This window comes from Catharus ustulatus, chromosome 6, assembly GCF_009819885.2.
Source record: "Catharus ustulatus isolate bCatUst1 chromosome 6, bCatUst1.pri.v2, whole genome shotgun sequence".
Classification (NCBI taxonomy): Eukaryota; Metazoa; Chordata; class Aves; order Passeriformes; family Turdidae; genus Catharus; species Catharus ustulatus.
The window spans coordinates 191283-213474 of NC_046226.1; the positions used below are offsets into that span (position 1 = coordinate 191283).

Here is a 22192-nt window from a genome sequence, read left to right on the forward strand (position 1 = left end):
TGCCCTGCCGGAGCAGCGGGGCCTTGGTGCCCACAGCTCCCCCGTGGGGCTGGGAGCAGGCCCGGGGTGCGGGGTCCAGCCCTTGTGCCCCGTGGCGGGCTGGGCACTGGGAAGCACTGGGAAGCACTGGGAAGCACTGGGAAGCACTGGGAAGCACTGGGATCTCACATGGCTCTCCCTGGGAAGGTGCCTGACCCACGGAGCATCCCACGGTGCAGGGAGTGCCAGTCCTGAGGGAGGGAGAGGGGCTGGGGAGCCTTGGGGTGCAGAGCTGAGCAGGGCCACAAGTGGGGCTGGCAGATGGGCAGTGGGCAGATACCCAGGTGGGCAGGTGGACAGGTGGACAGATAGCCAGGTGACTAGGTGGGCAAATAGCCAGGTGATCAGGTGGGCAGATACCCAGGTGGGCAGGTGGCCAAGTGGCCAAGTGGGCGGGTGACCAGGTGGGCAGGTGGCCAGGTGACCAAGTGGCCAGGTGACCAGATAGGCAGATGCCCAGGTGACCAGGTGGGCAGATAGCCGGGTGACCAGGTGGGCAGATATCCAGGTGGGCAGGTCGCCAGGTGACCAGGTGGACAGGTGACCAGGTGGGCAGGTGGGCAGATAGCCAGGTGACCAGGTGGGCAGATAGCCGGGTGACCAGGTGGGCAGATATCCAGGTGGGCAGGTGGCCAGGTGGGCAGGTGGCCAGGTGACCAAGTGGCCAGGTGACCAGATAGGCAGATGCCCAGGTGACCAGGTGGGCAGATAGCCAGGTGACCAGGCGGGCAGGTGACCAGGTGGGCAGGCAGGGCTGCAGCAGCAGGGCCATGGCCATTCGGCCCCAGGGCTGGCTGGGCAGGCAGTGATGCTCATCTCCTGCTCTCCTAGGCTTTTGGGATGTATTTCCTTTATGGTTTGATCCAGTTCCTTTCACTCCTCAGTGCACTGGAGGATGATGGTCTCACCTTTAAGCTGCTCTTAATTGCAGTGCCTGTGGGACAGAGTGATTTTGGGCCCCTGTGCAGGGACAGAGCCTCACAGCAGCAGGGGACAGCAGGTGCAGAGTTTGTCATGTGGATGGCAGCTGCTCTGCTCATTGCAAAGGGAAGCCCGCAGTTAATATTAATTAAACTCATATGGTCATCATATTCAAATTAGAGACAGCTTAACTCTGAATATGTGAGCACTGTGCATTCTCAGATGCCAGATAATAAGATGGGCTTTGTGGCCATAAAAGTGAGAGAATAGTGAAGTTTTATGCTTGTTCTGGGGGGCACTGTGGCTGAGGCAGGTGCCAGGGGCCAGCCTGGCTCCAGGCAGGGCACAGGGCCCAGGGCAGCTGTGGGGGGATCTCACAGTGGGGAGCAGCCCCTGGCACCCAACATCAGTGCAGGGCTGATGCTCTTGGCCAGTGGGGGTGGCTCTGGGTGATTTATTGCCTGTCATGGGAGAACAAAGTCAATGAGGGTGGTGTAATAGTCCTAAAAGGAAGAGGCTGCTTCTTTTTTAGAAACCCTTTTTGCTTCCTCAGGGAATGCAGAGACCAAATAGGAAACAAAGCCTCAAAATGAGAAAACCCGCTTCCTGCTGGAAAAGTTTAAAAAAATCCAATAAATCCCTCCTTGGATTGCTCTGGCAAGCCATGAGCACTGCAGGAGCAGGAGGGAGCTATTAAATAACGTGCTGTCAAGGACAGGGGGGCTGTGCAGGGTCTGGCAGTCTGATGACAAGGGCTTTGCCCAGGGTGGGTCAAACGTGAAGGTCTGAGCCCCAGTGAGGGTCTGTGCTGGCAGAGGCGCCTTCCCCCCACACTGGGAGAGTGTCAGAGGTTTGCTGTGGGGTGGCTGGCTTCAGTCATGCATTTTAAAAACATCAAATGAAAATTATTTTATACGTTGTCTAAAACTGGACCTAAATCTGTGTGATGTTTTGTGAAAGTGCTAAAATACTAATGGTGTCTTGTGGTTTAAGGAAGTTTATTTTTATATTTGTAATTTTTCACTCAAAGGAATAATTTTCTAAGCACTGCAGCTGATGTTCTGTCCGTGGTGCCTCTGTGTCAAGCAGCATTCAGGGGCCATATGGCCCTGTGTTAGGTTTGGTTCTCTGCTGATAGCGCAGGAAGGGGGATCTGGGGGTTCCTCTTGTTCCAGCTTCTCTCCCTGGCTGAGAGGATCATCCCTTGGGAATGCCCTGGGCATGGAATCATCTGTTCCCTCTGGAATAACTGTGCAGTGGGACATTCTGATTTATTCATGCTTGATTCAAAGTGTGGGAAGCCTCATGGAGGAGGAAATTCTCTGTCCTTTCTGTTCTGCAAAAACCATAGGTTGCCAACTGTGTGAGACAGAAAAAGTGCTAAGATGCTCCTGGATCAGAATGACATCAGGCTATTTCCCCCAAACTGGAACAACTCTTCACTGTGGGAGGTGATGGAATGGGGGTGTGATGTGCTGTGGCCCCAGCATCACCCCCAGATCAGAGGGGTCTCAGGGACATGAGCCCCAGGTGCCTCCCTGCCCTCGGGCACCGCCTGCCTGCAGCTGGGCTCTGAGCTCCTGCTCAGCTGTAGATTATCTGAGGGTTTAGCCATGAGAGGGTCTTTATTCCCAGGCCCTGGTGGAGCAGAAACTCCTTCAGGCAGTCCTTAGCTCCTGGTGTGCTGTCTGGAGCACAGGGCTGTGCCTGGGGTGTGCTGGGGCTGGAGGAGCTGGTGCTGTGTTTGTTGTGTCGCTGTGTCTGTGCTGCCTTCCCCTCCCCAGGCATGTCCTCGCCCTGAGCACATGCTGTGGCACTGGCACAGCTGTGGCACTGGTGCCAGCAGCACAGGAGCTCCCTGCCAGGACCATGGGAGCCCTGCTGTCCCAGGCACTGCCCCAGGAGCATCCCAGAGCCCTGCAGCGTGCCTTGGAGTGCTCAGTGGTGCAGAGCTGTGCAGGGTGGGCAGTGCTGGGGTCTGTGCCCTCTGGAGGGTGCAGCAGTGTGCCGTGGAGTGCTCAGTGGCGCAGAGCTGTGCTGGGTGGGCAGTGCTGGGGTCTGTGCCCTCTGGAGGGTGCAGCAGTGTGCCGTGGAGTGCTCAGTGGCACAGAGCTGTGCAGGGTGGGCAGTGCTGGGGTCTGTGCCCTTTGGAGGGTGCAGCAGCGTGCCCTGGAGTGCTCAGTGGCGCAGAGCTGTGCAGGGTGGGCAGTGCTGGGGTCTGTGCCCTCTGGAGGGTGCAGCAGTGTGCCGTGGAGTGCTCAGTGGCGCAGAGCTGTGCAGGGTGGGCAGTGCTGGGGTCTGTGCCCTCTGGAGGGTGCAGCAGTGTGCCATGGCAGGGCTGTGCCTGCAGCCGTGGTGGCAGCCAGCACACAGAGGGGCACGCTGCTTCCTGGGAATGGCTTCAGAGCAGCAGGAATGGCCACAGCTGCCAGGATCCCTTCTCTTCCCCTGGGGCAAGGGGTAGCAGTGACGTTGGTGCTGAGCCTGAGCAGTGCCCCTCGCACAGGGGTCACCCTGGGATGGCTCAGGAGCACCCACCTCCCTGTGCCAAGGTGCTGCTGCCCCTCAGGGAGCACCTCCCTGCCCAAAAGCTGCACTAGCAGCAGCCACTATTGCACGGTGCCTTCTCCCTGCAGTAATTTTAATGTTGGTCAGAGCTCTGGTTTAAAAGCAGCAAACTGTGGCCAGTCCGTGGGGCCCTGCTTACAAATGCCGTGGTTCTCCCATTTCCCCAAAGGCTGCTGCTGGAGAGAAAGGGAAACTTGGCTTGGAAGGAAGGAAACTTGAAAGGGAAGAGCAAATGTGGCTCCTGGCTGGCTGCAGACTCCACATGAGGGACTGTGCTTGTATTAAAATGAACAGAAGAAGCTGCAGGTTTGTGGTGCTGTGTCACCTCAGTCATCTCAAGAGCTGCACGTCAGCAGCACCTGGGTCAGCACTCTGAAAGGTGAGCCCAGGCTGGTGTGCCTGGCTTGGTGTGAGCTGGTTTTCCTCCTGCACTGCCAGGCTGCTCTGGGGCACCTGCACTGCTCTGTGCAAGCTGTGCCCCATCCTGTGCAGGGGAAATTCCTGCTGGGACAGGCAGTGAGGAAAACCAGTCAGGATTGGAGCCCAGCCCCTCGGTGGGCACACAGGGACCCCCACCTGGCCTGAGCCTGGGCTCCTTGTGGCCAGTCTGGGGCTGTAACCGACAGCAAACCAGAGCTGAGTTTAAAGCCGTGCCTGGTTGGTATTTGCACTGGTACATGGCAGCAGCACATTGCACTCCCCAGGTGAGTGGGGCTGTGCTGGGTGGAGCAGCTGCCCCAGGGCTGTCCCTGTGCCTGCTGGGGGGCAGGACAGTGACACAAGGCACACCCTCACTGCAGTGACCTTTCCTCGTGTGTGCAAACCTCAGGAAGGTGAGTGCTGTGTCTGTGCCCAGCTGCTGCTCTGCCCTGCTGCGCCCAGCTCTGCGGGAGCCCCTGGCAGTGTGCAGGGCTGAGCCCCTGCCGTGGGCAAAGGCTTGGCCTGGGCAAGGGCAGCAGCAAATCTAGAAAATGGAGAAGTCTCTGGTTCTGCAGAAATGAGCTTTGCTGGATTTGGAGGTTCTGGAGTTGTCTTGGTAGCTGGATTTTCCCTGAAGCAGCAGCAGCAGCAGCAGTGCTGTGCCTGCACTCCCTGATGGTGGCAAGACTTGTGGCAGAGGTGTGGGTGGGGACACTGGCTACTGTTAGCCCAGTTCCCATTATCCCAGTCTCCTGTTAGCCCTGTCTCCCATTATCCCAGTCCCCCATTATCCCAGTCCCCCATTATCCCAGTCCCCCATTATCCCAGTCCCCCATTATCCCAGTCTCCCGTTATCCCAGTCCCCCATTATCCCAGTCTCCTGTCAGCTGCCGTGCTCTGCTGCCCCAGCCCCTGCACATGGCACCAAGACAGAGGGTGCCAGGGCTGAGGACAGGCTCTGCTGCTGCGTCCTGCCTGGGCTGGCTCTGGGGCAGCTCCTGGAACCCCTGGTGAGTGCCCAGCTGGAGAGTGGGGCAGTTCTGGGACCACCACTGGGTGCTGTGCCCAGCTGGCAGCTCCTGGGGCTGTTGCTGGGTGTTGTGCCCAGGCTGGCTCTAGGGCAGCTCCTGGGGCTGTTGCTGGGTGCTGTGCCCAGCTGGCAACTCCTGGGGCTGTTATGGGTGCTGTGCCCAGGCTGGCAGCTCCTGGGGCTGTTGCTGGGTGCTGTGCCCATCTGGCAGCTCCTGGGGCTGTTCATGGGTGCTGTGCCCAGCTGGCAGCTCCTGGGGCTGTTGCTGGGTGCTGTGCCCATCTGGCAGCTCCTGGGGCTGTTGCTGGGTGCTGTGCCCATCTGGCAGCTCCTGGGGCTGTTCATGGGTGCTGTGCCCAGGTTGGCAGCTCCTGGGACTGATGCTGGGTGCTGTGCCCGGGCTGGCCCCGTGGCAGCTCCTGGGGCTGTTGGTGGGTGCTGTGCCCAGCTGGCAGCTCCTGGGGCTGTTCATGGGTGCTGTGCCCAGGCTGGCAGCTCCTGGGGCTGTTGCTGGGTGCTGTGCCCATCTGGCAGCTCCTGGGGCTGTTGCTGGGTGCTGTGCCCATCTGGCAGCTCCTGGGGCTGTTGCTGGGTGCTGTGCCCATCTGGCAGCTCCTGGGGCTGTTGCTGGGTGCTGTGCCCAGAATGGCTCTAGGGCAGCTCCTGGGGCTGTTGCTGGGTGCTGTGCCCTGTGGCAGCTCCTGGGGCTGTTGCTGTGGTCCCACACCCCTTTGGCCAAGGGAAAGGCTGGCGCTGCTCCTCGTGCCCTCACTGTGTCTGTTCTGTCTCTTTGTGCAGAAGCCGGGGCCTCTCTGCAGGACACCAGCCCTTCTGCACTCCCTGAAAGCGCTGCCCCCGACGCTGTTACTCGGCAGAAAACAATCCGGTTCCAAGTCTGCGAGGACTGACGTGTGGCTCCGCGCTCACCCACCAAACCTTTACTTGAAGCTGCAGCCGAGGCCCCTGGCCGGCAAGGTCGGCTGCCTTGAGAACTGTCTTCCCCCCTCACAGGATTCCTATCTCCCATCTGCCACTTAAAGTCTGAAATACCTGTTTTTTCTGGTGTCCAAGGTTTTTATAACTAAAAATTATGATGAGAAATCTGGTGGCAACAGCTGCAGTCCCAGGTCATGTTCCATGTCGCCAGTGGTGAGGTCACAAGCTGTAAACATGGTAGCTTCAATCACCTGAACAAATAAATGTTTTACTACAATGGCATGGGCATGTTGGTTGATCCAGAGGGTTGTGCCTGGCAGGTTGGTTGATGCAGAGAGGTCCTGTGAGTGCCCGTGGAGTGACCCTGCACTGCCCGGGGTCTGTGCCCATGGAGTGACCCTGCACTGCCCGGGGTCTGTGCCCATGGAGTGACCCTGTGCTGCCCGGGGTCTGTGCCCATGGAGTGACCCCGCACTGCCTGGGGTCTGTGCCCATGGAGTGACCCCACACTGCCCAGGGTCTGTGCCCATGGAGTGACCCTGCACTGCCCGGGGTCTGTGCCCATGGAGTGACCCTGCACTGCCTGGGGTCTGTGCCCATGGAGTGACCCCGCGCTGCCCGGGGTCTGTGCCCATGGAGTGACCCTGCACTGCCCGGGGTCTGTGCCCATGGAGTGACCCCGCACTGCCCGGGGTCTGTGCCCAGCCACGCTGTGTGAGGTCAGGCTGGGCCCTGCAGCCAGCCATGGCTGGGTTCAGGGTGGTTCCTGAGGGTGGTTCCTGTCTCTCTGAGTGGAGCACTGAGCTGTACCTGTCTGCAGCCCCACCCTTGGTGACACTGGCCCGGTGGCCACCAGGGAGCTGCCTGGCTTTGCCCCTTGGTGCTGGGCAGTGACAGGGTTTGGGCAGAGGGAGCCCTGTCTGAGAGCCCCCTGCCCTGTGCCAGGAGGGCTGTGCTGGGGGACAGCACTGCAGGCTGCTCCAGCGCCGTGTGCCAGGAGCTCTGGGCCAGTGTCAGCCCTTACAGGATGGCCCAGGGTGAGTGGACAGCTGGGGACTGGCCTGGGACTCTCTCATGCTGCCCCAGTCCCTCAGTCCACACAGCCTTGCCTTGCTCCTGTAACAAGACCAAAGGGGTTTTTTGGATTTTTTTTTCTCCCTTGTCAGCATTCCATCTGGCTCACAGATATAATTAGAGCTTCCTCAGCACCACAGTGAATCAGCCAGCCTTAGCATAACTTCAGGAGAACAGATCACAGCTCTGGTAAGTGTGTCTCGTCACCAGGACTGCCCACGTGGGGCTCTCCTGGGCCCACTGCTGGCCCCTGTCCTGCTGTGCTGATGATGGACCTCAGCTGGGGCAGCTGGTGTGCCTGCACCAGCAGAGACATCAACATGACCCAGGACACAACAGCCCATGAGAGGCTGAGCTGAGAGCCTCACCCATCAGGTCCCCTCCTGTTCTTCCTCCTGTGGTGCTGCAGAGGAGGATTCACCCATGGCATTGGCAAGAGAGCCCCAGCTTGGCACCCAAGGCTTGTGCCTGTGTGAGGAGTTCAGTGCAGGTCTGGCCCCTCACAGCCTCCAGATGCTCCGTGATTCATCCAGTACATGGTGTGCCCAGGGGCACTGCCAGGGCAAAGCCAAGGCTTGGCTCAGGAGCTGGATCATCGCTCCTTGCCTCACCAAGCCTGAGCAGTGACGCTTCTGGTGCTGCACACAGCCTGGATTTCATGTGGGTTATAGTCCCAGCAGGTATTGCTCTTCCCTTTCCTTGCTGTGCAGTGCAAATGGGTTCCAGTTCTGGAGGAGACTGAGCCCCAGATAAACTCTGCAGTGAAATGTTCAGTGGGCGTTGAGTCCACACCCCAAACCTCTCTCTGCAGCCTGGAGTGACTCCAGTGAGGTCCAGGACCACTGACCTCCCTTGGGGCAAGCAGGTGACCCTGAGGTCTGCAGAGCAGCTGGGCAGAGCAAACTCCTGCCCCAGGAGTGTGGGGCACAGGAGCAGCAGAGGCTGCTGCTTCCTTCTGGCATCCTGCATGCAGCTGCTGGAGCCCTGTTACACCAAAGTGCCCCAAGTTCCAGCTGCACACACCACACCCGTGCGTGGGATTTCATTCCACGTTACTGGGATGTTATTCCCTTCACTCAGTGCCTCCAATTTCAGGCTGCCACGCACAGAGCAGAGCTACTTTCCCTTTGCTGATTCCTTTCTGCATCCTTTTAATTAACTGTCAAGAGAAGTTCCACGTGTCTGTTTGATGCTAACTGGAGATGCAGCTTTCATGGGGCAGAATTCACTGCAGTTGTGAGTCAGGTTTGGGGAAAAAAACCTTGGAAGTCTGTGGAGTAGAGTGTGCTTGGTTGTCTGGTGCTGTGGGTGATCCTCTTGTGGGGCTGGAAGTGGGGGCTGCTCTGCCCAGGATGGCATTGCATCCATAAAGGGTTTAGAGGAACATCAGCAAGCAGAAGTCACCTATTACGAGATCCAGGACTTGGAAACTCGCTGAAGAATCATGCAAATATCTGAGTTGCTGCAGGTGAAGGGAATTCTGGCTCAGAGACAGCCCTTCCTTGTGTCCCGGTGTGTCCCCACCAGTGCTGGGCTCCTTGGCAGGCTGGCACTGAGAGGCTGCAGGGGCTTCCTGAAGAGTGGCCCCAAGCCTGAGTGGGTTATTGTGGGAATTGCTTCTCCCAGCAGGTCACCAAAGGACAGGGAACGTGTGTGTGGGCACTGAGTGTGGGACAGTGTCACTGTGTCACTGCAGGTTTGGGGTTCCTGGTGGCCCCAGGAGCTGCAGACACCCTGGCAGGGCTGCCTGGGGCAGTGTCACTGTGTGATCCCAGTCCTGGGGTTCCTGGTGGCACCAGGAGCTGCAGACACCCTGCAGGGCTGCCTGGGGCAGTGTCACTGTGTGATTGCAGGTTTGGGGTTCCTGGGTGGCCCCAGGAGCTGCAGACACCCTGGCAGGGTGGCCTGGGGCAGTGTCACTGTGTGATCCCAGTCTCAGGTTCCTGGGTGGCCCCAGGAGCTGCAGACACCCTGCAGGGCTGCCTGGGGCAGTGTCACTGTGATCCCAGTCCTGGTGTTCCTGGTGACACCAGGAGCTGCAGACACCCTGGCAGGGTGGCCTGGGGCAGTGTCGCTGTGTCACTGCAGGTTTGGGGTTCCTGGTGGCACCAGGAGCTGCAGACACCCTGGCAGGGCTGCCTGGGGCAGTGTCACTGTGTGATCCCAGTCCTGGGGTTCCTGGTGGCACCAGGAGCTGCAGACACCCTGGCAGGGCTGCCTGGGGCAGTGTCACTGTGTGATCCCAGTCCTGGGGTTCCTGGTGACACCAGGAACTGCAGACACACACCCTGCAGGGCTGCCTGGGGCAGTGTCACTGTGTGATTGCAGGTTTGGGGTCCCTGGTGGCACCAGGAGCTGCAGACACCCTGCAGGGCTGCCTGGGGCAGTGTCACTGTGTGATCCCAGTCCTGGGGTTCCTGGTGGCCCCAGGGAGCTGCAGACACCCTGGCAGGGCTGCCTGGGGCAGTGTCACTGTGTGATCCCAGTCCTGGGGTTCCTGGTGACACCAGGAACTGCAGACACACACCCTGCAGGGCTGCCTGGGGCAGTGTCACTGTGTGATTGCAGGTTTGGGGTCCCTGGTGGCACCAGGAGCTGCAGACACCCTGGCAGGGCTGCCTGGGGCAGTGTCACTGTGTGATCCCAGTCTCAGGGTTCCTGGTGGCACCAGGAGCTGCAGACACCCTGGCAGAGTGGCCTGGGGCAGTGTCACTGTGTGATCCCAGGCCCGGGGCTGGGGCAGGAGCTCTGCTCTGTCAGGGGCTGCCAAGGACAAGCACAGACAGAGGCAAGGGAGTGTCCCCCAGGTGTGCCCTGGCTCAGACACGTGAGGAATTTTGAGGCCAGTGGGAAAAATGTTTGAAGGAGGGTCACCCTTTAGGGATCACGGTTTCCTGTAATTTTTCCCGTAAATTCTCTGTGGACAGAGGATCAGAGCAGGGCTGGTTCACCTTGGCACACACCTTAGGATGACATTTTCAGTCTCCTAAAAGAGACTTTCCCTGGCTAGCAGGCAGGAGAAGATGGTGAGGTAAGGAGGATGTTACCACACTGCTGTCTGCCTGATGCCATGGCAATCCCTCTCCCAGTTTTCCTGGAAACAGCCTGGTCCTCCAGAATGATTTCAGGTTGCAATATGCACCTCCACATCTGTGCTCATGCTGCTGAGGGACAGTAATTACACTGCTCAGAAACACTCATTCTTTCCAAGTGGCCTAATATCCATCTTCACTATTTAGGAGTGTTCATCCCTAAAAAATGTTCTGACCCTTAACGTCCTAAAACCCTACTGAAATTTGAAATAGATGGACTCTAATCTGGGCTGATGTCCTGTCACCATCTTGGAGGACAATGTGGGTAATTTGCTGAGGGGCTGGAACCTTCCCTGCACGTTAGGGAGATGAAAAGAGTTTTTTGTGCCTCAGCATTGTGTGCCAGGGCTGCTGAAGAGGCAGGACAGCAGTGGGGCTCTGGTCCTGCTGCCTCTCCAGCCTCAGCCAAGTGGCTCAGGCTGGGTTTGGGAGCAGGGAGGGCAGGGTGTGTGTGGCACCTCTGTCCATGGAGCTTTGGGAGCCAAGGGGTGAAGCCCTGAGTGACCTGGCCTGGGCCAGGCTGAGAGGGGCAGGGACCCGGGCAGGGAGCAGGGCAGAGGGTCCCACCCAGGCAGTTCTGTGTTTCTGGGATTCAGCAGGGAGCAAGGGCATGGGGGATGGCCCAAACCCCTACAAATCAGCCTCCAAGGGATGCAGGGAGCATCTTCCCTGCAAGTGTGGTGTTGTACAGTTCACTGAAACCAGAGAATATAAAGTGTACTTGCCTAGTGTTTTGGTAGAGCTGAAAACCCCTTACAGGAGGTGAGAAGGTGGAAGGCAAACCCTTAGGGAACATTGATTTTGTAGCCACAGAAAAAGCCATTCTTGAAAGAAAAGAGTCAGTTGTGGCTTTCCCAGAAGGCTTCTTGCTGTAACCCACCCAAACCTGGGCTCAGGCTGAGCTCAAGGGGGCTCAGCAGGTCCCCAGGTAATGTCACAGGAGCAGAGGAGGGTGAGCAGCTGGGAACAGGGTGGCTCCTGGGGTGGTGACAGTCCCACCTGCCCTCAGTGCTTGGCCAGCAGTGTGGGGGGATTCTGAACTTGTCACCCAGGCCTGTGCCTGACACTGCAATAAGAGATGGCTCTGGTGGGAAATGGTGCTGCAGAAGCATGGTGGGGAGCACTGCTGTCTGAACACATGCTGCACGGTTACCTGTGCTGGATAAACCTCTGCCTGGAGCTCTGTGGAGTCTCAGTGCTGCTTCTTAAACAGGGTTGAGCTCTGTTTGTGTGTTTTGCTGATGTAGTAGATAAATGTGCTGCACAAGTGTCCTTTCTGTCCCCATTACTCCCTCACATTGACTGAACAAATAACTGGTGGAGCTTGGCTGAGAGGCTGCTAGTTGTGCTTTGGAGTGATGCAGCAGGGTACAAATTGCAAAGAGCGTCTTGACAGGCTGCAATAAACTGAGCTTAAAAAAATTCCTGCAATATAGGAGGGCTGGGATTGTGTTTCTCATTTGGACACAGAGGAAGGGTATTAACGGTGCACTGACATTGCCAGAGGCACGGGGTGTGCCTGGTTTGTGGTGGTGGAAGCACCTGCCCTGTATCCAAACTGCCAAGGATCCAAAGTCCCAGGGATACAAGGATACAAGCCCTGGGACTTGTTCTCCCTCCTGAGGCAAAGGCTGTCCTGAGCAGGGCAGGGAGGAGGAGCTGGGATTCAGAGGGGAGCTCCTGCTTCATCATTGACTGCAGCTGATGGCAAAGCTTGTGTTCATAGAACCACAGAAGGGTTTGGGTTGGAAGGGACCTTAAATCCCATCCCATCCCATTATCCCATCCCATTATCCCATCCCATCCCATTATCCCATCCCATCCCATCCCATCCCATCCCATCCCATCCCATCCCATCCCATCCCATCCCATCCCATTATCCCATCCCATTATCCCATCCCATCCCATTATCCCATCCCATCCCATCCCATCCCATCTCATCCCATCCCATCCCATCCCATCCCATCCCATCCCATCCCTGTATCCCATCCCTGTATCCCATCCCTGTATCCCATCCCATCCCTGTATCCCATCCCTGTATCCCATTATCCCATCCCATCCCATCCCATCCCATTATCCCATCCCATCCCATTATCCCATCCCATCCCATCCCATCCCATCCCATCCCATCCCATCCCATCCCATCCCTGTATCCCATCCCATTATCCCATCCCATCCCATCCCATCCCATCCCATCCCATCCCTGTATCCCATCCCATCCCTGTATCCCATCCCATCCCTGTGTCCCATCCCATCCCATCCCATTATTCCATCCCATCCCATTATCCCACCCCTGTATCCCACCCCTGTATCCCATCCCTGTATCCCATCCCTGTATCCCATCCCTGTATCCCATCCCATCCCTGTATCCCATCCCTGTATCCCATTATCCCATCCCATCCCATCCCATCCCATTATTCCATCCCATCCCATTATCCCACCCCTGTATCCCACCCCTGTATCCCATCCCTGTATCCCACCCCTGTATCCCATCCCTGTATCCCACCCCTGTATCCCATCCCTGTATCCCATCCCATCCCATCCCATTATCCCATCCCATCCCATCCCATCCCATCCCATCCCATCCCATCCCATCCCATCCCATCCCTGTATCCCATCCCATTATCCCATCCCATCCCATCCCATCCCATCCCATCCCATCCCTGTATCCCATCCCATCCCTGTATCCCATCCCATCCCTGTATCCCATCCCTGTATCCCATCCCATTATTCCATCCCATCCCATCCCATTATCCCACCCCTGTATCCCATCCCTGTATCCCATCCCATCCCATTATCCCATCCCATCCCATCCCATCCCATCCCATTATCCCATCCCATTATCCCATCCCATCCCATTATCCCATCCCATTATCCCATCCCATCCCATTATCCCATCCCATCCCATCCCACCCCACCCCACCCCTGCCATGGCAGGGACCCCTCCCAGTGCCCCAGGCTGCTCCCAGCCCTGTCCAGCCTGGCCTGTGTCCGTTCCAGGGCTGTGTCCGTTCCAGGGGCTGAAGCCGAATGCCCTGGGGGCTCTCTCACGTTCGCAGCCCGATGCACTCTCCTCTGCTCCTTTAAGCTGCCGTCCTGCCCAGCACACCGACGGAGGGGGAAGCTGGTGGATGAAGCCTCCTGTCCTACTGCAAAGCTCCCGTGAGGGGATCCAGGGGAAGGCAGTCCTGATGATTCAGCAAGCCCTTCTGTGGAGTTGTGTCGAGGAGGGGAGTTCAGCTGCCCAAGGCGTGGGAGTTTTCTCTGTGCACAGACAGACACGGATGGAACAGTAAAACATGACCCCCTCGCCCAAGCATTCTTAGAGGTCTCCAACCCAAACCATTCCACGATTCTCTGCACCAGGCACACACTGCTCTCTTTCCTTCACGTTTCATTCCTCCAGTTGCAATGTGTTACCTTGGGCTGGCTGAGAAGATGCTGACAGTGACTACAAGCATAAGGAAATCATCCCAGGAAACCCTTCCAGGGCTGGATGTGGAGCCCTGGAGCTCTTTAAACACAATTAAACCTCAGTTCCAATCGTGTGAGCCTGTGACATTGTGCTGTGGCTCTTGTCACCACCCTGCTGGCTCCCAGCTGCTGGGCTCCTCCCGACTGATGGCTCCAGGCTCTCAGGTTTGTCCCTCCGAATGGAGTTGGTTTTTTCCAGGCTGGCTGAACTAGGCTGGGCTGTGCTGGCTCCACACACACCTTGCCCAGGAAGGCACCTCTGCTGCTGTGCTGGCTGTCCCTCCGTGCCGGGCTGGGTGTGCCCAAGGGGAGCTTTCCCAGCCTCGGTCTCTCCTTCCACTCGGTTCTGATGCCAATGACAGCTGCAGAGCCAATCCACTCTCCTTAACACGGTCTTGTGGGAGTCTGCTCAAAAGGCATTTGCAATTCTTCAGGCACTTTCCTTCTGCTTCACATGAAGTGCGTTTGTACATTGGAGCAAGGATTTTAGCAAGGGTTCAGGATTGAGGATAAATTCGCTGTTGCCATTGCCGGCAGGAGGGATGCAGGGATGCAGGAGGGATGCAGGGATGCAGGAGGGATGCAGGGATGCAGGGAGTGCTGAGTGGCTGCTCCAGCACCACGCTTTGCTTTCACTCCACAGACCTTAGTGCCCAGGATTTCTCCTTCAACAAACTCGCTCCTCCTCTCCCCTTGGCCGCTGCCTTTAGAAGAATCTTGTGGCATCTCCAGCCTGTGGGAAGCGCAGCCCAGCTCTGCCAGGCCCTGGTGCTGGCCCAGCTCTGCCAGGCCCTGGTGCTGGCCCAGCCCCAGGACCGTGCCGTGCCTCCTGCTGCCCTTCCTCTCCCAGCTGACTGCGATGGAGGGAAACCCAAACCCCCACAGCCCCTTAAACAAAATAAAAATCCACACTATAATATAAGAAAGGAGTGGAGCAGAGCTGAGCAGAGGTTTCTATGTTGTTAGTTTCCTTTATTTAGAGGAACTAGGGATGAGTATGAAATAGTTTAGGGTTTTTGTTTTTGTTGTTGTGTTTTTTGATTGTTTGGTTATTTGTTTGTTTATTTGGTTGGTTGGTTGGCTGTTTTCCGTTGGATTTCATCTTTACATGGTGAAATAATGAAACCCAGCCCTGCTCTGGTCCAGGCAAACCTTTCCAGTTCCTAAGCATGTGCTGATGCTGAAGGAGAAAAAAAAAAGGGGAGGGGAAGGGAATCCGCAGCACATTTAACACGGTTTTCCATTAAATCTTCATTATCTTTGTCCCGCTGGGAGTGTGTGATAGCACTTCATCTGCCAACTGTGCACAGCTGGATGCTCTGGAGCGCAGCAAAGCCCCGAGGAGCGCGGGATGGGCTGGCAGGGTGGGATCGGTGGGGTCCGGGTCCCTCCTGTGCCCTGCCGAGACACAGCCCGAGCAGTGCGGGGTGTGCGGGGCGATGTGCGGGGTGTGCGGGGTTTGTGGGGTGTCCTGGGGGTTCCAGGGGGTGTCCTGGGGATCGCGGTGCCTCCCAGGACAGGGTGGCGGTGGGGACAGCACCCGGCCCTGGGCACTGAGCTGCGGCTGCCCAGCGGTGCCCAGAAGTGCCCAGCGGTGCCCAGCAGTGCCCAGCGGTTCCCAGCGGTTCCCAGAAGTGCCCAGTTGTGCCCAGCAATGCCCATCAATGCCCAGCGGTGCCCAGCGATGCCCAGTTGTGCCCAGTGGTGCCCAGCGGTGCCCAGCAGTGCCCAGCAATGCCCAGCTGTTCCCAACAGTGGCCAGCTGTGCCCAGCAGTGCCCAGCAGTGCCCAGCAGTGCCCAGCGGTTCCCAGCGGTGCCCAGCTTTGCCCAGCGATGCCCAGTTGTGCCCAGTGGTGCCCAGCGGTGCCCAGCAGTGCCCAGCAATGCCCAGCTGTTCCCAACAGTGCCCAGCGGTGCCCAGAAGTGCCCAGTTGTGCCCAGCAATGCCCAGCGGTGCCCAGCGGTGCCCAGCGGTGCCCAGAAGTGCCCAGTTGTGCCCAGCAATGCCCAGCGGTTCCCAGCTGTGCCCAGCGGTGCCCAGCAATGCCCAGCGGTTCCCAGCTGTGCCCAGCGGTGCCCAGCAATGCCCAGCAGTGCCCAGCGGTGCCCAGTTGTGCCCAGTTGTTCCCAGTTGTGCCCAACGGTACCCAGTTGTGCCCAGTTGTTCCCAGCGGTGCCCAGCAATGCCCAGTTGTGCCCAGCTGTGCCCAGCTGTTCCCAGCGGTGCCCAACAGTGCCCAGCTGTTCCCAGCGGTGCCCAGGGGTGCCCAGAAGTGCCCAGCTGTGCCCAGTTGTGCCCAGCTGTTCCCAGCAGTGCCCAGCGGTGCCCAGCGGTTCCCAGATGTGCCCAGCTGTGCCCGGGGCAGAGCAGCCGCTCCCCGGCCCCGCTCACCCTCCCCACGGGGCCCTTCCCTTGTCCCGGCTGTGTCCGGAGCCCCAAAACCAGCCCAGGGTCGGTGCGGTGACAGGGAGGCGCTGGCTCTTCCTTGGCTCTCCCGAATTCTCTTCTGCATCGCGTACGGGTGTAACTCACCGACGGGAACGAAGAAATTGGCTCTAGCGACTCCTTTTCGTCTCATCCGTTTGTTTTGGTTCCCCCCCTCCAAAAGAAGAGAAAGTTTGTTTACTTTTCGCTATCTACTACCTCTGCCTTTGCTTTACATTTAAGCTTGGTTCCTTTGTCTTTACCCCCATTCAGAGTCAATGAAGCGGTGAAAAAGGAAGATTTGCATACGAAAGAATGTGAATTTGATCTGCGCACTTTGGAGTGCTGGTGTGCTTTGGTTGGTTTGGCTTTGGTTTGGTTTTTTTGGGGGTTTGGTTTGTGGTTTTTTGCTTTACTTTGCTTTTGGGTTTTGTTGTTGTTGTTGTGTGGGCTTTTTGTTTATTTTTGTTTCGGTTTTGCTTTTTTTTTTTTAAAGAACTTGCTTTTTCTCCTGTCCCTTTTCTGGCTGGAACTTCTCGAATTCTCATACATTTCCCACCGTTGTTCTTGCCAATACCAAAGTAATTTCAAATGTATTTTTCCCATCTAAATGTGTCAAGAAAACAAGTCACTCCGGAATGCTTTTTTGTGTGCGATTTTCCTTTGGCAGTTCCATTAAGTGGTGTGAGGTGTTCCCCAGCGCCTTTCCTGGTGAGAGGAGACTCAAACTTCTTCAGGGCTCGGATCAAACCTTCTGAGCCACAAACAGATTGTGAGGAATTGCTCCAGTATTGTACTTTTAGTTCTGCTCGGACACTCTGGGCAGTCCTGCAGATTGTTATGGATATTTTGCTGTAAAACACTGAAAAGGCTGCATCCTTGGCTGTTTGCCCATAAACTTCGGCTAAAGAAGTTCCCTGACCTTGGAGGGGTGAAAAAAGAGGAAGGCAAATGCATCCATGTGATGTGTGAGAAAATCTTAAATCCAAGCTGGAATGAGAAGTAATTTAGTCATCCCTTTGGAGTTGTTTTCTGCAAGAAAATATGTACTGAGTATCAAATTTGCATCCAGTTGCTTTGATATCAATGGTACAAGACAGTATGAATTTCTTAAAAGACAGAATTTGAATTTAGGCCTGCATTTGTGGCAGCCCAGAGCCCCGCTGGCAGCCGAGCTGGGATGGAACAGGTTCCTCTGGGTGGCCCTGGGGGCTCTGCTGGGGACGTGACAAGTTGTTCTGCACAGAGTGTGTCCTTTGGAAAGCTGCTGGCGACACGGCTGGGCCAAAAGTGAATACATTGCATTTTGAGGGTTCTGAACCAAAGGGAGCTGTTAATTACTGCAGCAATGAGCTCAGGTGCATCACCCTGTGTGCCCCAGGGTGTGCGGGACCCTCGGCATCACCCTGTGTGTGTCCCAGTGTCCCAGTGTCCCAGTGTCCCAGTGTCCCAGCATCCAGTGTCCCAGCATCCAGTGTCCCAGCATCCAGTGTTGCAGTGTCCCAGTGTCCCAGCATCCAGTGTCCCAGTGTCCAGTGTCCCCATGTCCCAGTGTCCCAGTGTCCCAGTGTTGCAGTGTCCCAGTTTCCAGTGTCCCAGTGTCCAGTGTCCCTGTGTCCAGTGTCTCAGTGTCCCAGTGTCCCAGTGTCCCAGTGTCCAGTGTCCCAGTGTCCAGTGTCCCCGTGTCCCAGTGTCCCAGTGTCCCAGTGTCCCAGTGTCGCAGTGTCCAGTGTCCCAGTGTCCAGTGTCCCCGTGTCCCAGTGTCCCAGTGTCCCAGTGTCCAGTGTCCCAGTGAGCCAGTGTCCCAGTGTCGCAGTGTCCCAGTGTCCCAGTGTCCCAGTGTCCCAGTGTCCCAGTGTCGCAGTGTCCAGTGTCCCAGTGTCCAGTGTCCCCGTGTCCCAGTGTCCCAGTGTCCCAGTGTCCCAGTGTCCCAGTGTCCAGTGTCCCAGTGTCCCAGTGTCCCCGTGTCCCAGTGTCCCAGTGTCCAGTGTCCCAGTGTCCCAGTGTCCAGTGTTCCCAGTGTCCAGTGTCCCCGTGTCCCAGTGTCCCAGTGTCCCAGTGTCCAGTGTCCCAGTGTCCAGTGTCCCAGTGTCCCAGTGTCCCCGTGTCCCAGTGTCCCAGTGTCGCAGTGTCCAGTGTCCCAGTGTCCAGTGCCCCAGTGTCCCAGTGTCCCAGTGTCCAGTGTCCCAGTGTCCCAGTGTCCAGTGTTCCCAGTGTCCAGTGTCCCAGTGTCCCAGTGTCCCAGTGTCCAGTGTCGCAGTGTCCCAGTGTCCCAGTGTCCAGTGTCCCAGTGTCCCAGTGTCCAGTGTTCCCAGTGTCCAGTGTCCCAGTGTCCCAGTGTCCCAGTGTCCAGTGTCGCAGTGTCCAGTGTCCCAGTGTCCAGTGTCCAGTGTCCCAGTGAACCAGTGTCCAGTGTCCCAGTGTCCCAGTGTCCCAGTGTCCAGTGTCCCAGTGTCGCAGTGTCGCAGTGTCCAGTGTCCCAGTGCCCAGTGTCCCAGTGTCCAGTGTCCCAGTGTCCCAGTGTCCCCGTGTCTCAGTGTCGCAGTGTCCCAATGTCCAGTGTCCCAGTGTCCCAGTGTCCAGTGTCCCAGTGTCCCAGTGTCCCAGTGTCCCAGTGTCCCAGCTTCCCAGTGTCCAGTGTCCCAGTGTCCCAGTGTCCCAGTGTCCCAGTGTCCCAGTGTCCCAGTGTCCCCAGTGTCCAGTGTCCAGTGTCCCACTGTCCCAGTGTTGCAGTGTCCAGTGTCCAGTGACCCAGTGTCCAGTGTCCCACTGTCCCAGTGTCGCAGTGTCCAGTGTCCCAGTGTCCCAGTGTCCCAGTGTCCCAGTGTCCCAGTGTCCCAGTGTTGCAGTGTCCAGTGTCCCAGTGTCCCAGTGTCCCAGTGTCCCAGTGTCCCAGTGTCCCCGTGTCCAGTGTCCAGTGTCCCAGTGTCCCAGTGTCCCAGTGTCCAATGTCCCAGTGTCCCAGTGTCCCAGTGTCCCAGTGTCCCAGTGTCCAATGTCCCAGTGTCCCAGTGTCCAGTGTCCAGTGTCCCAGTGTCCCAGTGTCCGGTGTCCCAGTGTCCCAGTGTCCCAGTGTCCAGTGTCCCAGTGTCCCAGTGTCCCAGTGTCCCTGTGTCCCAGTGTCCAATATCCCAGTGTCCAGTGTCCCAGTGTCCCAGTGTCCCAGTGTCCAATGTCCCAGTGTCCCAGTGTCCAGTGTCCAGTGTCCCAGTGTCCCAGTGTCCCCGTGTCCCAGTGTCCAGTGTCCAGTGTCCCAGTGTTCCAGTGTCCCAGCTTCCCAGTGTCCCAGTGTCCCCGTGTCCCATTGTCTCAGTGTCCAGTGTCCAGTGTCCCAGTGTCCCAGTGTCCCCGTGTCCCAGTGTCCCAGTGTCCAGTGACCCAGGGTCCCAGTGTCCCAGTGTCCCAGGGTCCCCGTGTCGCAGTGTACCAGTGTCCAGTGTCCAGTGTCCCAGTGTCCAGTGTCCAGTGTCCCAGTGTCCCAGTGTCCCAGTGTCCCAGTGTCCCAGTGTCCAGTGTCCAGTGTCCCAGTGTCCAGTGTCCAGTGTCCCAGTGTCCCAGTGTCCAGTGTCCCCGTGTCCAGTGTCCCAGTGTCCAGTGTCCAGTGTCCCAGTGTCCCAGTGTCCCTGTGTCCCATTGTCCAATGTCCCAGTGTCCCAGTGTCCAGTGTCCCAGTGTCCCCGTGTCCCTGTGTCCAGTGTCCAGTGTCCAGTGTCCCAGTGTCCCAGTGTCCCAGTGCCCAGTGTCCAGTGTCCCAGTGTCCCAGTGTCCAGTGTTGCAGTGTCCAGTGTCCCAGTGTCCCAGTGTCCCAGTGTCGCAGTGCCCCAGTGTCCCCGTGTCCCAGTGTCCCAGTGCCCAGTGTTGCAGTGTCCAGTGTCACAGTGTCACAGTGTCCCAGTGTCGCAGTGTCCAGTGTCCCAGTGTCCCAGTGTCCAGTGTTGCAGTGTCCAGTGTCACAGTGTCACAGTGTCCCAGTGTCGCAGTGTCCCAGTGTCCCAGTGTCCAGTGTCCCAGTGTCCCAGTGTCGCATTGTCCCAGTGTCCCAGTGTCCCAGTGTCCCTATGTCCAGTGTCCCAGTGTCCCCGTGTCCCCGTGCCCCAGTGTCCCAGTGTCCCAGTGTCCAGTGTCCCAGTCCCAGTGTCCCAGTGTCCCAGCGTCCCAGTGTCCCAGTGTCCAGTGTCCCTGTGTCCAGTGTCGCAGTGTCCCAGTGTCCCAGTGCCCAGTGTCCCTGTGTCCCAGTGTCCCAGTGTCCCAGTGTCGCAATGTCCAGTGTCCCTGTGTCCAGTGTCCAGTGTCCCAGTGTCCCAGTGCCAGGGGAGGTCACCTCTGAGTGCAGCAGGGCCGGGATGGGATGGTGGCCATGGCCCTGGGCCAGCTGGTCCCTCTGGCCACTGCTCCCTGTGTGCCTCCTGCTCCTGGGCACCTTCCCCAGCATTTTACGGCTCGGCTGCTTTGGACACTTTTCCTCACCAAATGAACTATTCAGTATTTCATTAGTTTTAACCATGCTGCTGCTGGGAGAGCGCTGTGGGCTCGGTGCTGATCAGGAGGAGTCACCCAGTGTCAGCTCTGAGCTGGGCACAGCTCTGCTCTGGGCACACCTGGCACAGCTCCTGCTGCCAGGGCTTGGTTAGGCTGCAGTTTAACCTCCTTTAGTGAAAGACCTGCTCATGTTAATGAGGAGCTCTGCTGAGTGCTGGGACCCCTGTGCGACCCCCAGTTCACACCAGGGCCATGAGGAGAAGCAGTGCAGGAGGGTGCCAGCACCCCCAGTGCCCCAGCTCCAGGAGCTCCTCCCTCCACCAACACTGCCAAATTCACCTGGGGAGATTGCCGCGTATTTTTAATGGCTTTTTAAATAATGGTTAGCTGTTTTGGAGTGTAAATGTTAGTGCTGTGTAACTGGACTGATAATAAGTGCTGCTGTTACCCTGTGAGCTGGTGGAGCGTTAACGGGAGCAGCAGCAAACGCGGCCCTGGCAGCCTCTGACACCACCCAGGGACACAGATTAAATGGAGGTGTTTTTATGGCAGCCGTGACTTCCTCTGAGCTATCTGGGCTTCACTGGGTGACTCCAGCTAATTGCCCTCGAGTCCATTACTGAGGAAACTCTGCTGTTATTTGAAATGATGAGGATTTTTGGACAGGCACTGACTGTTCAGTGGTGATACCTGCCAGATGCTCACTGCAGAGCCGGGGTGGCTGCATGGCACTGCTGCAGTGCTCCTGCTGCTGGAGGGGACAGCTGTCACCGCTGTCACTGCTGGAGTGGGGCCTGTCCTCTGACCCTCGGTGGGTAAGAGCCTCCACAGGGACAGGAGAGCTCCGTGGGGACTGCCCAGATGTGTGGCACCAGCATTTTTGGAAGGAGAATTTCCATTCTCTCCAGGCCACAGCAGCTTTGGTTTGTAATCCACACACCGTTCACTGCAAGTATTTTGCAAACATGTGAAAGTAAGTTTACAGTCATGGAATAAACAAACAAAAACTGAAGTTGGTTTCAGAGGGTGGTGAGACAGCTGTACCGGGGGCACAGCTCTTTGGGATGACACTTCTTTTCCTTGTTGGCGGTTAGTGAAGAAAGGATTTAAAATACAGCACATTTTAAGGGTATGAATAATCATATTCACTGTCTGATTTACATTGACTTAAGTAAAGACTAAGAGCTTAGAAAAGTCATCTGTCATTTGAGGGTGCTTTACCCTGTTTTTGTGGAAGGTTTTTTTGATTGGAAGACAATCTCTGCAGACCAGAGAACCTGTAAGAAGCAGACACAGCCACGAATGTTTTGCAAATCCTTTGAAACTTTCCACTCCTACTGATGTAAAGCGGTGATCAGATTGCACCAAGCTGATGTGGACCAGGAGCACAGGGAAACAGCAGAGTTCTGGTCCCAAGAAAAGGGAGGATAAATAAATAAATAAATAAATAAATAAATGTATGGGATGCCTGTGGGGACCCGTGTGCCCCCTGCTCTGGGAATGGCCCTGGGGCTGTTTACATGGAGTGACTGTTGAATGACCAGGAATGGGAATCGGGGGAATGGAAAAAAAATAAAAGGGACAGAAAATGCAGCACCCTGGCTGTGCCAAGACCCTGCCAAGCCTCACAGTGGGATTTTTCTGGTGCTGCTGGTGCCTTGCAGGTCCCACCTGTGAGCCAAAAAGGACTTTGCTTGAGCCTCAGGTGCCTTCATCCACCTTGGCTCACTGAC

General features: G+C 57.3%; 1 protein-coding gene across 1 annotated transcript; it reads left to right on the forward strand.

The window, feature by feature from the left end:
- The first annotated feature begins 533 nt into the window (after positions 1-533).
- Positions 534-5085, forward strand: LOC116997978. The gene is made up of 2 exons (XM_033063254.1): positions 534-547; positions 676-5085. Exon 2 carries the CDS (start codon positions 2830-2832, stop codon positions 3745-3747), a length of 918 nt encoding a protein of 305 aa, XP_032919145.1. The 5' UTR covers positions 534-547; positions 676-2829; the 3' UTR covers positions 3748-5085.
- The last annotated feature ends 17107 nt before the right edge of the window (positions 5086-22192 follow it).

Excerpts from the sequence above, each read along its gene's own strand:
- LOC116997978 (XM_033063254.1), top strand. The coding sequence starts at position 2,830 with ATGGGAGCCCTGCTGTCCCAGGCACTGCCCCAGGAGCATCCCAGAGCC.